The sequence below is a fragment of the Seriola aureovittata genome, chromosome 21, assembly GCF_021018895.1.
Source record: "Seriola aureovittata isolate HTS-2021-v1 ecotype China chromosome 21, ASM2101889v1, whole genome shotgun sequence".
Classification (NCBI taxonomy): domain Eukaryota; kingdom Metazoa; phylum Chordata; class Actinopteri; order Carangiformes; family Carangidae; genus Seriola; species Seriola aureovittata.
In genome coordinates, this window is record NC_079384.1 from 14,434,785 (window position 1) to 14,450,180 (window position 15,396).

The 15,396-nt window shown below is 39.9% G+C and overlaps 2 protein-coding genes across 2 annotated transcripts; both read left to right on the forward strand.

Moving 5' to 3' along the window:
* The first annotated feature begins 1,179 nt into the window (after window positions 1-1,179).
* LOC130162575 (5-hydroxytryptamine receptor 3A-like) lies at window positions 1,180-8,361 on the forward strand. The gene is made up of 10 exons (XM_056366331.1): window positions 1,180-1,310; window positions 2,662-2,822; window positions 3,426-3,470; window positions 3,589-3,698; window positions 4,048-4,217; window positions 4,299-4,456; window positions 5,432-5,642; window positions 5,763-5,939; window positions 6,803-6,885; window positions 7,007-8,361. Exons 1-10 carry the CDS (start codon window positions 1,247-1,249, stop codon window positions 7,232-7,234), a joined length of 1,407 nt encoding a protein of 468 aa, XP_056222306.1. The 5' UTR covers window positions 1,180-1,246; the 3' UTR covers window positions 7,235-8,361.
* Window positions 8,362-9,048: 687 nt separating this feature from the next.
* On the forward strand, window positions 9,049-14,360 carry LOC130162824 (5-hydroxytryptamine receptor 3C-like). The gene is made up of 10 exons (XM_056366663.1): window positions 9,049-9,190; window positions 10,670-10,836; window positions 11,225-11,269; window positions 11,424-11,533; window positions 11,921-12,084; window positions 12,201-12,361; window positions 12,621-12,831; window positions 13,179-13,358; window positions 13,819-13,892; window positions 14,136-14,360. The coding sequence occupies exons 1-10, from the start codon at window positions 9,049-9,051 to the stop codon at window positions 14,358-14,360; spliced, it is 1,479 nt and encodes a 492-aa protein (XP_056222638.1).
* The last annotated feature ends 1,036 nt before the right edge of the window (window positions 14,361-15,396 follow it).

A 15,396-nucleotide genomic window follows, 5' to 3' on the forward strand; every position in this document is an offset into this window, starting at 1 on the left:
GCCCCGTGCCTGGCTTCACCTGACTTGTGGGTAATCCAAAAATGGGCAAAGAGGTGGGGGGGTTGTGTGGAGCAGAGACTTCGGTGCTTGTTGGTTTATAGCAAGCATACGCTCCCCCACCTGTCAATCGAAGCAGCACGCACTAAATTATACACAATTTACACATACTACGGGTGAGCTATATAAAAATGGGGTAAATTAGTTATAGAAACCAAAACCGTAATTTGTACCAGGCTGTAAACATGTTTATTGCTGCCTGGGCATTTAAACTTGGGAGTCGACGGAGAGTCATTTTCTGAGCCAACCTCAAGTGGCCATTCGAGGAACTGCAGTTTTTGACACTTAAATGTTGGCTCCATTTTGCAGCCCTGGAGGCTGCCGCTTGGGTCCACCACATACATACCACCAGAACAGCTTCAATGCTCCTTGACATTGATTCTTCTAAAATATTTTGCCTTATTTGGTCTTTTGACAACCGTGGTAGTCAGTCTTAAATCTCCCATATGGTGTTCAGTTTGGTTGAGATCGAGTGACCGCAAAGGTCACGACTCACGTAATTCTCATACTCATTACATCATTCAGTGACCGGACCCACCAGATCCCGTCACTGTGGGGAACAATCACTCAGGTGTGTACTGTTCTTGGTGTTCGCCACACATGCAATCGCCCACTTGTCCAGAATATGGCGAAGGATGACTCATCTGACCATGTCACTCCATCTGAACAGTGCGTATGGTTTTTTGCGCCACTGAACTCTCAAATAGGTGGGGATTGTGCACAGCTCATGCATGCTTAATTTGTCACACTATATTATCACTGTAATTTCACTCACAGCATTGACAGGAGAGTCCTAAGTGTTACTGACACTGTTCCTGATTGTGCTTTTTCGCCTGGATGTGTGGGATTTCTGTCCAAAATGTTTAATAGCTGCAATTCCTGAACTTACTTTTACCATTAAACAGTCATTACAGCCCATTTTTGTCTCCACCAAGAGCATTACCGCCTCTTGTTCTTCCCCTGAAAGACCACTGAGAGATGCTGTGATTACTGCTGTGGGAGTGACTACTGTCTCCGGATGGCTATTAGAGTAATGAGATTTGAAAAAAAAAAAAAAAAACCCAAAACATAAACGTTTGGTCATTCAATTTGTCTGGCCCTCTTCCAGAATGAGGCAGTTGTTTTATAACAGACTTGATGACATTTACAGACAAAACTGAGAGGACAGGGAAACATATTTACTGTTCGGATGTCTCGCACAGATGTTGCAGTCAGGATGCTTTCTGGTTTCCTCTTCCTGCTCTTCCTCACAGGTAAGCTTGGGCAGTGCTCAGCTGCTCACAAAATTGCTGTGTCTTCTTAATTCACTGCATTGCCTTTTGTAAGTGTGTTGTTCTCCTATGTGTTTGTCATTTGCATGCGTCTACTCTGTGTTTACAGTGAAGGAAATAATCTGTGTGACTCATACCAAAAAAAAACACAGCCTATCATAGCAGTAATAGAAGATGGACAAAAGACTGACACAATTGTAGTCTGAGTGAACTTTGCTAACAAAATTAAGAGGATATGTGTTTGGACATTGTATATGGGATGGATCTCAGACAGAGAGCCTTGATGGACTTAAATGTTTGGACCATAAATCTTTAAAAATCCTCACACCCATCACATAATGGCCTTTACAGTGGTATCACAGTGAGTGTAGATACCACAGAGATGAATGTTAGTCAATTTTTATTTTATGATATAAACATCTGTCATCCAACAGATGACCTATGATGCATTGTATTTCAAACTGACTCAGACTCCATACTCCCATCAGACCTGCACATATAGTGGCTTGTGTATAAAGCTGTGGCCAAGGACACAATGCAATTCTGAATAAAAATAAATTAAAAGTACATAAATAGATAGTTTAGAAATAATGATAATAAATAAAATGAAATAAAGAAGTAATTAAATCACAAGACAAGCTCTCACATAGTAATAAGGAAAACACTGTGCTTCCACCTCGTCTTTACACTGACGACTCTATGGAAGAAATATACATGTCCCGCTAGGGTTTTTTTTCTCTTCTGTGGAACTACTTTTTCCTAAAAGTCAGTCACCTGAGTTCCTGAGAATGTTTTGCCACCCAATCATAATAGCAGTCTGGGTCCACTTCTTCAGTGATTGTGGAAAAGCAGATTACACCTTACAGTCTCCTTACAGTAGCCATATTACATGTACTAGTGGACTCTCCTCCCCACTACATCTCTTAAATCTTCTAGGTCTACACAGTATAATCTACTTGGGGTCCAGTAGAAGTGGTGTAAAGTTTCTGCAAATCTCATCCCATCCATGTTCATCAAATGATACACCCAAATCCCTGTAACATATCCCTCCATATTCCAAAAGCATTTTATAGCATGTAGATGCTTCATGTCCTTCACTGAAGACCTGGAGAATTTTATTTTTTTATCTGCTGATCTTGGAGATTGTAAACTTCACCCAAATATGTTTCACAATACATGGTGTAATTGAAGATATTCCCAGGACAAACACCAGGGCTTTGACGTCAATATTTGAACGAAAAGTTAAGAGCATGGGAATGAGCATGTTCCTGATTTCTTTCATTTTAAGAGTAATTTGTCTCGTTGTGAATGGGTCTTCATGTTTTTGCGTCAGATGGGGTGTATTCTGAAGATAACTGCAGCTATCAGGATGTTTTAAATTACCTGCACCTTACCAAAAACAATGAGCAGTACGTCATGACCCGGCCTGTGAGAAACTACAAACGCCCCACACGGGTTTACCTGGAAGTTCTGCTCTATGCCATTCTTGACGTGGTGAGTGGTTAAACCTTTTTTGAAATGGTCTTTACTATTTCCATTGAGCAGGAGCTCATACAGTATTGGTCCTTTGTGTCAAAAGAGACAGTCAGTGTAGGCTATTGTACCTACCAATTTTTTTATTATTATTATTATTATTATTATTATTATTATTATATTTTGAGTTTCCAGCAATACCATACCAGCAACATTACACATAACTGACACCTTCCACCATAGTTGTCTATGTCTTGGCTGAATCTGAATATGACACAGACATGAAAAAATATTACCATGTTATCAGCTGTATATGGACAGAGTGGTATTTTAGTGATGTATCTGTCAAAAAAATAAATCGGATATTTTTTATTATGAAGAGAAATCCATCAAACTGTATGTAGAGAGATACAGGTGCAGTAGCAGCGACGCAGCAGACATGCAGCAGGTGTGAACACACGTGTGCGCTTCTCCAGCAGCTCAGCGGCAGCAGCCAGTGTTCCCAGCATGATGCTTATGAACATATGTGTTGGAAATGCTACCGCTGATTTTACTGTGTGATTGATCTTTTCAAACAGTGTGCTGTGTTGGTTGTGCTTTTCACACATATTTATTTCTTTACAGGTTGAGAAAGATCAAAAATTCATCCCTTACGTTTGGACAGTCATGGTGAGTTCTGCCACATTTAAAAAATGTTTTCTTATCAAAGCCCTTTTCATTTGTGTCCCTCTTTCTCACTGTTCCTTTCATTGTTCTGTTTTTGTTTCTTGTCTGTTCTCCCCTGTAGAGGTGGCACAATGAATACATTTCCTGGGATCCAAATCAATTTTGTGGAATTGATAATGTTTCTCTTCCATCTGAGTTTCTGTGGAAGCCAGATCTTACTATTGAAGAAATGTAAGTGTAAATGTATCTGTATACTACCCATAATGACTCTTATGTAAAAGAAGAGTAAAAGATAAATTAATGAAATGAACATTACTACGATATTTTCACAGACACTCATTACAGTAATGTTGGACAGGACATTGTGTTTTTGATTAGTAGCTGAAGCATTTGGATGCTAAAACACTACTTGACATTTATAACAAGTGCTCCCCATTTGAAAGTGCAACATCATTTTTAACACATTCCTGGATGCACGATTAAATTGTCATTAAGCACGTTTCCATTCATCTGTTTTTATGTGCATTTGTTTATACACAGCCTGAGTGGAAATGCTTTGCCTCCATGTGTTTTCATACAGGACAGAGCGAGACAAAGCACCTCCGAGTCCTTATCTCACTATCAACGATAAAGGTGATGTTGAAGTCCAGAATGACCAGGTGCTGGTCAGCACCTGCAGGATGCACATTTATAATTTCCCCTTCGACATACAGCGCTGCAGCCTCTCCTTCAAGTCTGTCATACACACTGGTGAGAGCACGACAAGTTGTGTTTATAAGAGTTTATTGTCACATCACTATATCTGGTCTACAAATTTCATCTCCCCCCCAGCCAAGGACATCCGGCTGCAGCCAAGTGACAACTCTTCAGAGGCCACAGAGTGGTCTCGGGAGGTGATGCGGACCCAGTACGAATGGCTGTTCATCAACATGACAGTCAATTCCAACAACGCCAGCGATTTACTCGGCCAAGACATCATCATTTACACTGTGGGTATGAATAGATACAGATGTACTCTGATAGAAACTAACATCAGTCACGCTGTTTGAGCTCAGATTGAGGTAGGCCTAGTTGCACTTGAGTATTTCCATTTTGCAACTTTAATTTACCAAATGTCGTAGATATATTGTACTTATTACTACATTATATTTATCTGACAGCTGTATTTCTCAGATTGAACATGAGATAAACTTAAAAATATTCCTAATATCCGCATATATTCTTTTCTATCCTGTCTGTTCTTTGTTCTTCCTTTTCCCTTTCCTTCTCTCTATCCCTCTGTCCTTTTTTCTGTACCGTTTTTCCTTCGTCCCATTTCTTTCCTTTCTTTCCTCCTCCCTTCCTGTTCTTCCTTCATTTTTTTCTTATTTTGTTCCTTATTTTACTCTCATCTGAAATATAACAATCAAACCCTCAGTTTTTCTTGAGTGGTTTTGACTGCAGCTCGTGTTATTTGACGTTGGGTTGTGTGCAGTACTTATACACAGTCAGAGTACTACCTGCAGTAGCTTCGGATCGTTACGCTCCCAGTTTGGAAAATGGGTGAATTACTGCTGTGGACAGGGTCAGCAGAAAACACGCTGCCTACCAAAAAAGATTAATCCAGTATCTGTTTAAATTTGCTTTTTATTTTGAATATTTTCATAACTTCATCTTGTCGTTGTTTTCATCATTTAAGGGCTGTTTGATGGAAAGATGAAGCAGTGAAAATAATCACAACAAAGCTGCTGCTTTTCCAAAGTGTTAGGGCGCTGATCTGAACCTACTGCAGGTAATACACTGATCATACACAAGTACCTGACACAACCCCAGGTCAAATAACCCAAACTATCACTTTAAAGACTCAATCTCTCCCGCAGTGGTGAGCAGATTACCTTGTTGTTGCTGCAAAGTTTTTTCAGTTGTGTTTCTGGTGTGCAGGAGCAGTTATATCAGTCACCTGAACCTTAAACATCATTTAACAGATCAGCATGAGGAGGAGGTCAACGCTCTACATCGTCAACTTCATAGTACCCGTCCTGTTCTTCTTGTGTCTGGACTTGGCCTCCTTCCTGATCTCAGACAACGGGGGCGAGAAGCTGAGCTTCAAGGTCACTGTGCTGCTTGCTGTCACTGTGTTACAACTTATTCTGAATGAAATCCTGCCTTCCTCGTCAAACAGGATTCCTCTTATAGGTAAAGAAGCTCAGAGTCTTGCCTTTATTGGACTGTATTTCATATGAGTAGTAGAAGCACATATTCTGACTCAATGTTTAGTTATTGGTCCACATTAATGAAGCTGCCTTCTGCCTCCAGCTGTCTACTGCATTGGGATGTTTGCCCTGATGATGCTCAGCCTTGTGGAGACGATTTTCATCATGTATCTGTTAGAGAAAGACTCTGCATCCCGAGAGAGTGAGACAGATAAAGACCAAAGCTCGAGTGAGGACTGTAACAAACAGGGCAATGCCAACTTCCTCAAATGTCACGGAGGTGAGACCAGGATCCAGGTGCACAAAGTGTCCTTAGGTAGAGATTAGTTGTTACAAAATAAACCCAATAACTGGCGCTAACTGTTGCAGAGCTGACTAAACCACCTGACAAAACCAGCCTGTTTCTATAAGGAAGTGAGGTAGATAATATGGACTGTGGTCACGACCTGACCTGACTTAACCTCACTGAAGAGCTGTTTAATAATGATGTGAACTGGGAAGAATTTAAATACCTAAAATTACAAAACGTCATGCTAATAACTTTAGACATAAGTCATGGACAATTATTTCATGAGCAGAAAACACAGTTGATAATATGACAAAAGAAAAACATGATACGAAATACAGCAGTGGCAACTAATGGAAAAAAACAGAGAAAAACAGTCGCCACGCTGCCCTGTGTGGAGTATGAAGTCAGATTTTATCTTTTACAATATGTCCATTTTAAAAGATATTAGGCAAATATAAAACAATCTGCACATTAATCACACAAAATACGGATTGAAGTATATCAACATGTCACTGTATTGAGCTGAGTGATTCTCACACAGCACAGGATTATTATTCCCTCTGAACTCTCAGTGAGACCACCGCTCCTACACAGTAAAGCTGCGCCCCCTGCTGTATGAAATCAGCACGACAGGACCGCTGTCACAGGGAATTTTCATAATAGTGATTTTAATTTTCCATTAGCATCGTATATATTTTTGCTTTAGATAAACTTAGTAATGGATTGGCAACTTAAAAGCTATTCTTAAACTTCTTTAACTGTTATGATGTATTGTAGGTATTTTTCTAATAATACATACTTGTTAATTGTATTACTTTGAATCTGGTAAGAAAAGAAAAAAACTGTCCTTTCAGAGCTGCACAAACGGACTCAGTGTGTGTGTATCTATGATGGTGATGGTGGACCTTCGTCTGAACTGCTGTCCGTGGCCAAAGAGGTTAGAACTGGATCGCACTTCATCCTCATCACAAAGGACACACACAAAATACATTTCAAATGTAACAGCTGTTACAAGCCACAATTGTATTAACAAGTCTAATAAACCTCTCTTGTATCAGAACAGCAGCAAGCTGGTGGAGGAGTCCCACGCCTTGGAGAAGGTTTCAGACGAGCTGAAGGAGATGGAGAAAACACTGACTCTGCTCCTCAACAGCAGGAAGGACGAGTTCAAGCCCGGCTACTGGACCAGAGTGGCTAAAAGAGTCAACAGAGCTTTCTTTATTTTCTATGTCACAGTGGTCAGTGTGTTTTTAGCTTACATCTTTTTAAAATGGAACAATGCATAGAGATGGTCATTGCTACATAATGAAAACACAATTGAGTAACTGTTTCAATCCAGGTTTATTTGGCACACCTGTGTACCTGTTTTGTTTGCATTGGCCTAGTCACAGTTATACATACGTATTTGTACGATTGATTCATGTCAAATAAGTGCCTGCGAACCATTCCTCTTTTATGGAGCAGTTTCTACTCTGACAGACGAGAGTTAAATACAAAATACAAGTGAATGGAGAAACCACTAATGAGCTGTGATTACTTCCTCTATTCCTGATGCTCCGTCCACTTAAAGGTCAGCACCAACAAGCTGTCTGTTGGTTAATGGTGCCAATTTGTGGGTTGAATGAACAGAATGCACTTGTTTCCACACAGCCATTCAAATCCTGTCATTTTCAATCGTTTCCGCTGAAGCGGTAACCTCACAGTTCCATCAGAGACAGATGGTCACACCAAGGACTGTCAGACAGCAGCCTGCAACACAACACAAGAGCCACAACAATTTCTCTTCCTTATCTAACTTACAAACAAGCTTTGTCACGCACCTTAGATTGTCCATCCACCACCCCTGGGGAAAAGCGCTGTTAGTGTCAGTTTGGAGACCAGATAACAGTTAGCGGCTCGGCTCCAGCACACTGAACAGTGTAAAAATGTTCCTGCAAATGCTGATTACCCAGCCTCCGCCCCACAAATCACAGTAACATCAACTTTCACATCAGCTGTTTGCGCTCTGAGCACTTAACGGCGGTTTTCTTTTTCATATCTTGCTCTGCGGGAAGAGGCATACATAAAATGATGTGCTCATAAAAGCCTTGATTTCCCACATCTTGGTTTTAGCAAAGCTGGTGAGGTAATGTGTTTGATGTTGTCCATCTATGTTTAGTTCTTCTGTATATTACATCTCCTTAGGGGCTGTTGATTGCATGTAATGCACTGTATAACTTATGACTAGTCTTGTATTGTAAAATTCTACTACATGTCTTTGCCATGTAATATGGACAATGTATCATACATCCTATCATACATATCTCCATTCTTGCATGAAAATGTTGAAGATTTTTTAATATATGCCTGCTCTCGCTTGAGCCTACATCACGTCTTATGTACTTAGTTCTTCTGAATAGCAGATCTGTGATCAGTTCTGTGGACTGGTTTGAAAACATGTATCAGGATCTGTACAAATAAACAACGGTACAAATATACAGTTGTGTTTATGTCATGGATTTTCAAAGGGCGATTGTGTCTCTAAGTAGTTAGTGATGCATGGTTTAGGGCTATTAAAATAATGATATCATGATAATAGAAAGACATGAACCCTGATTGATTACCTATCTTGATTACTTTCTTTAGGTCTTGCAATGATGTTGCCTCCAGCACTGAAAAGTGTGAGGATCCAGGATCCATAAATAACAATGGCCAAGTCATTGTCTTCTGTTTTTGATTTTTGATTTTTGTCAATAAGCCATGACATTAGGCCAGTTTTCCTCTCACCACCCATAAATATAATAAGTAGAGCTACTCTGCTGACATTTACACTTCTCGTCCATATTGAAGAATTATCCCACACAATAAAAGACTTCAACGACTGAACACTATCTGGATGGTTTGGCAAATGTATGCCTGGTTAACTGCCCCACCTCCACCGTTACAGAGCAATGCACAGCTGCCTCCTCGAGCTTTTCTATGGGACCTTCCAATACTGTCTCCCATGTAGTGGATGAGACAATCAAGAATGGGGCTACATGGGCCGCAAATGTGCATTCAGTATTCTTCTAAAACAAGAGACATATTCTCTACTGAGTAACGGATGCCCCACTTCTGAAACATGTTGAAATTGGGACAGAGCCATAGTGGCCGCCAGGATGCGAAGCAGCAGCATCACGGTGATATGAGGAGTTTGAGCCAGAGCACCTCCAAGACTCTGAATGACATGGCTCTCATGGTGGGATCACCAGAGCAGCAGAGTTGTTAGCGCATTAGAAAACATGGGCACAAATCCCCTGAGCAGCAAGTCCCCAGCTGCACTGCTGGCCTTTACTTATCAACCCTTTATAAATGGGGCCTAATCAGAAAGTGGTACCAAATAAATCCAGTCACCAATCTGGGTTCTGCATGACAAATGAAGGAAGTTGTTCAGTGCATTTGGTTTGACAGCACAATTAATCTTCCCACAGAGTGGGAGATTTCAGTGGTTCCCATTGTTTTCTGTTAGTGTTTCAACTGTTAGATTACTGAGATAAAAAAAAAGAAAAGGGTTTGTCATTTATTTGTCCAGCCCTCTTCCAGTGTGAGGAAGTGATATTTTTTATTGCAATGTCATAGTCAACATTACAGGGAGGACACAGATGCACATTTGCTCGACACACCTCTCAGTGCCTTTGGATTCACTGGTCCTGAACTTATGGTGCCTCTTGGCTTCTTCCTGCTCCTCCTCACAGGTAAGGTTTCTGAGAGAAGTTTAAGACTAATCAAGAGTAATGTGGACAGAAAACAGATGCCGCTGTTGAATTTTTTTTTTTTAATGCTTCATGTTGTGAGCTCCACAAAATAACTTCCACCCACCTCCAATGTTCTTGGACAGAGGCAGAAATCTCAGAGACAAACATTTCAGAATCAGGAGAAATAAACCGCGAGCTATCTGCGTAGCAAGTGCTAAGTGGACCATGAAGCTTATAAGCTTATTACAGTTTATTATGTAATTAAAGAATGACATGCGATGGCAAAAGTGTGGGATTGATTTTCTGAATCAGGTGTTGCTTGGTTGATTTTATTAATATGCATTTGATGTTCTATCACAGATGGATCTTAATGGGGAGCCTAATTAGACAAAGAGGATTGTGAAAATCACTTAGTGGTCAAGTATCTGATAATCCACATGTCTGCCAACATCTGTCCTTGACCACAAGCACTGGGTATTGTTATTACAGTCATTTGTGAGCTGGTGTGTACTATGGATTGATTTTTTGACTGATTAAAAATTCATAATCCTCATTTGGACAGATGGCTTTTTCTGTTTGGGGATCAACATGGGGAACTCCTCGGCAACAGAATTAAAAACGGATCATTTGAACTCAAATTGAAACAGTTTTTAAAAATGGTTTTATGGTATTTTTATTGTATCTTTGTAAACTGTGTTTGATGCTGTTTCGTGTGTATTTTATTCTTGATGTATGTATTTTAAAGGCCCATCATTGCAAATGATGTTAGGCTATTAATGCTCTGGTATGTGGTATTTGTTCATGCTCTATACTTGTCACCGTACATATAAACATGAAAATGAAAAAACAATGATATAGTCTGAAGCCGTGGATAACCAGACAAACATACAGAAAGTGCTACTGAAGTTCAAAATTCAAATAAGGAGTATATCAGTATATTTCAATATTTCTCTTATAATCGAATTGTTAATCATCTCTCTCACACTGAATGTGTCTGGATGTTTTTAGCTGTGGACGGGGAGTCCTCTGAGAGAGTGTGTGGTTATCAGGATGTTTTAAACTACCTGAACTTAACCAAAGACAATGTGTTCTACTTCGCGACCCGGCCTGTTAAAGACCACACACAACCCACTGTGGTATACCTGGACGTTTTGCTTAATGCCATCCTAGATGTGGTAAGTGGTTAAAGCTTTAATGTTTCTGATCATTTTTGTTTAAGTCAAGTTTCTGTTATTTACATGGATATCAACAACTTCCCAAAAGATTTTCGATTAATCTGGGAGTAAGTTATTCCATGGGCTAAGTGAACTACTTACAATGGATCGTACTGCAACGTAGCCATTTCTAAAGCATTGGTTTTGGCTGTTTGTTGACGGCAGCCAGGTATTGTATTACATTAACATTTACTCACTTGGCAGACGCTTTTATCCAAAGCGACTTTCAAGTGATGTTGCTTTAAAATACTGTCTATATGATTACGACTGAGCAGGTTTTATGTTGATAACGTTATGTGTTCTCCAAGTGCTTTCTGTTTTACATGCAGTGTTATTTGCTTGTTTATAGAAAGAGATTGACCAGATATTTATTCCGTACATTTGGATTACCATGGTGAGTTTTCTTATACTCTACAGCATTTGAATTAATCCTTACTTCTCTCTTACTTCCCCCGCAGACTCACATTTCCCTCATCCTCACTTTCATTACTATTCTGTTTTATCTTCTGATGTTTTTTCCTCAATTTCCCCTTTGTTTTCCTCTGTAGCACTGGAACAATCAACACATTTTATGGAATGCCAGTGAGTTTTGTGGCATTTCCAGTGTTTCTATTCCTGCTGAATTCCTGTGGAAGCCGGATCTCAAAATTAAAGAGACGTAAGTGTATGTTTGTCACCGAGACAGATTGGCCTGAGTGGTGGCAGCGTGTCCAGCTCCTTTAATACAGCCATGGTGTTTCCTCAAAGCTAAAGGCCTTTCACCCAAGTCCACACCCCTCTGCTGTCTGCATGCTGTCCAGTTAGAAGAAGCTTTTGTACTTTTCACAGATGTGAAGTTGGTAAGAAAATGATCCTCTGTCTATTGATAGTCCAGTCAAGGAATTATTTTCTGCAACTTTACATTTGTTTACAAGACGTTAGCTGTCACTATTCATATCCTCATTGTGTCAGTGTTGATGTTTCCTCAGTTGATGTTCTCTAGTAGAACTATAATACGGGCATGCGTGTGTGTTTATAAACAGTATCTCTGTGTGTCATCATACAGGACAGAAAACGCCTCTCCAAGTCCCCGTCTCACTGTCATGAATGACGGTGAGGTCTTTCTTCTGAACGACCAGGCGTTTGTCAGCAGCTGCAGGATGCAAGTTTACAAATTCCCCTTCGACATTCAGACCTGCACCCTCTCCTTCAGCTCTGTCGTTTACTCGGGTGAGTCAGAGTCACCAGATACAGATACGCCACCAGATAACACCACATACAATACGATCCTTCTTTGTCTAACCTGCTAAGAAACCTCACAGTTTTATTTTTATCTCCCTCCTCAGACACGGAACTACAGCTTTCTCATTCCATGAGCTCTTCAGACGCCACGGAGTGGTCTCACGAGATGATGCAGACCCAGTACGAGTGGCTGTTCATCGACATGACAGTTACCAACAAAACTTTTGAGAGATTTTCGTGGACAAAGGATGTAATCATTTACACTGTACGTAGCCCTGGCTGCATGTTGTGTTTGTACTGTCCCACAAAAATTAACAGACAGCTTTTCAGATTCAAACATGAGGTCTCGTAACTCATGAAATATCTTTTCATTTTTTTCTTTTCTGGCTCTCTTCCTTCTTCCTTCCTTTTAATTCTTCTTAATTCTCTTCATTTATTTTTCCTCCCTTCCTTTTATTATCCATATCTTCTTCTTCTTCTTCTGCAGCCTTTCTCAAGTAATTAACATTTAAATCATTTCACAGATCAAAATGAAGAGGAGGTCTGCCCTCTACATCATCAACTTCATAGTACCCATCCTGTTCTTCTTGTGTCTGGACTTGGCCTCCTTCCTGATCTCAGACCACGGGGGCGAGAAGCTGAGCTTCAAGGTCACCGTGCTTCTTGCTGTCACTGTGATGCAGCTTATTCTGAATGAAATCCTGCCTTCCTCGTCAAACAGGATTCCACTTATAGGTAAAACTGATGGGAATGTTGTTAGTTCTGCAGGTATGGTCATAACCTAAATTAACAAATCTCATTTTTGAACTGAATATGGCTTTAGATTGAAAAGCGATCACCAAGGTAAATACACACCGTCCTCTGGGGAACATGAATGTTAGTACAAACTTTTATCTCATTCAGCTGTAGTTGTCCTGATATTTAGGCCCAGACCAAAGTGGTGGATGACTCACAGACGCTGCCATGAGTCGCACCGCCTGCGACTCAGTCTTGCCTTTATTGGACTATACTTCATATGAGTAGTAACAGCACATATACTGGCTCAATGTGTAGACTTGAATGAAGCTGCTTTCTCCCTTCAGCTGTCTACTGCCTTGGGATTTTTGGTCTGATGCTGCTCAGCCTCCTGGAGACGGTTTTCATCATGTATCTGTTAGATAGAGACTCTGCATCCCAAGAGAGTGAGACAGATGAAGACCAAAGGCTGAGTGAGGACCATGGGGACAAACGAGGCAAAGGCAACTCCCACGACTGTGAAGGAGGTCAGAATCACTGTAAAAAAGATGTAGTTTATATTTATGTTTATATGGATATACCCAAAGACAAAGGCACACACCTGCAGCCTGTTGCCCCAGCTGAACGTAAGTTTTATTGCAAGTTTGAGTGCAGGTTACCACTAAACCCAAAACTTTTCTCACTTTTTTCAGTCGCTTTTGCAGTATGTTGACCCGTCTGGGCCAAAGGAACGTGGATGCAATAAAGGAACTGGGATGTACTTTACACTTTATATAAACTTAAACATAGCTGGTGCAACAGTCAACTGGTCAATCTGTGCAGAGGCAAAGAAGCTACTCTGTTGTAATTGTACTGTTACTGTGATGTCCACCTTTAGTTCCCTTCTGAATAATGTGAAACAGGCACGTTTATAACTTACAATACAGACTGGCTCCTTATACAACTTTGAATATGCTACAATCTTTTGTGCCTTATATGTCCTTCCAGAAGAGAAGAAGTGGAGTCAGTGTTTATGTGTCCATGATGTGTCTGCTGATGAAACGCCAACTGAACTGCTGAAGGTTGGGATTACGTTACACGTTATACGTGCAACACGTGTGATAAAAAAAACAAAACTAACATGGCATATTATAGAAAAAAGCAAACATGAGTTACAACATGGAGGTAGTTTTTTAATCCCTCATCTTTCTTACTATACTGTACACAAACGTCAGAATGTCAAAAGCCACAGCTGGTGATGTTGTTTATGTTATTTGGTTCATAATTGCAAGAATTAACCACAGTCTTCAAAACCGCTGTTTCAGGTTAGCAGCAGCCAACTGTCGGACGTGTCACAGGGCTTTGACAAGCTTTCAGATGACGTGAGGGAGGTGGTGAGAACCCTGAATCTGATCCTCCACAACAGGAAGAAGGAAGGAAAGCCCGCAGGCTACTGGGCCAGAAAAACCAAAACAATCAACAAAATTTTCTTCATTTTCTATGCCACAGCCTGCACTCTGTTTTTAGTCTGTATGTTCTCCAACTGGTAGACTGCACAGTAATTACAGTGCTACATGACACATGATTGACATATATTATGATTATTAACAAGACTTATCATATGAAACTGAATCCCAGGAAAGCTTTCCTTATATGTGTGTATGTGTGACTGGGCACTAACCTTGTAATCTGTGTTCACACCTGTGACTGGTTGCATCAGGTATTTGTAAATCCTGCACTAGGTTTGTGTGTAAAGTCTTTCTTATATAAAGATTCACAGGTCAGTAATGCGTTTAATATGTAATATGCACAATGTTCAATGAATCCACCGAATTTGTAATATATAGAAAAAATTAAGCATGCTGGGGTAAACATACTAAACATACATGCTGCCCCAAGTTCCAGTATGAACTTGTCAGTCACGATGTTCATCCAAATCTGCATCTGCAGCTTCTTTATGGATTAATTTTAATGGAGTAACAGTCCTGTGATCTGAAAACATGTATCAGTCTATGTCGAAAAATAAACAATAAAAACAAAACGTCCCTCTGCTTATTTCTTTGTACTTTGTTTTACCAGCAGCTTGTTTTGAACCAATGTGGATGAAGTTATTTATAGATATATATACACTCAGTTGTTGGAGTCACCTGAGGCCAAATGTGAACGGTGTTTAAATCTACTGGGAAGGGATGACAGGACAGTATAGTAAGTGTTGCCATATATGTCACCTATAAGGGGATATATTATTATCACATATATACATCCTCTGGATATATGAAGATATACGTTTATAACATATATGAAATACCCATAGTAAAATTTGTATATGTATATGTATTAAAAATATGTATGTGATAAATCTTTACATAGAAAACATATGTTTTCCATGTAAAAATTATGTGTAAACATTTGTTAACATTATATTTTAATTCATTTACACAAGTCTATTCTAGTCTCACACACACACACACACACACACACACACACACACACATATGTATATATATATATATATATATACCTCCTCCTCTGTTGAGGGATGGTTTCTCTTCTTTCATATAGATCCTTCTTCTGTTTTAATTTTTT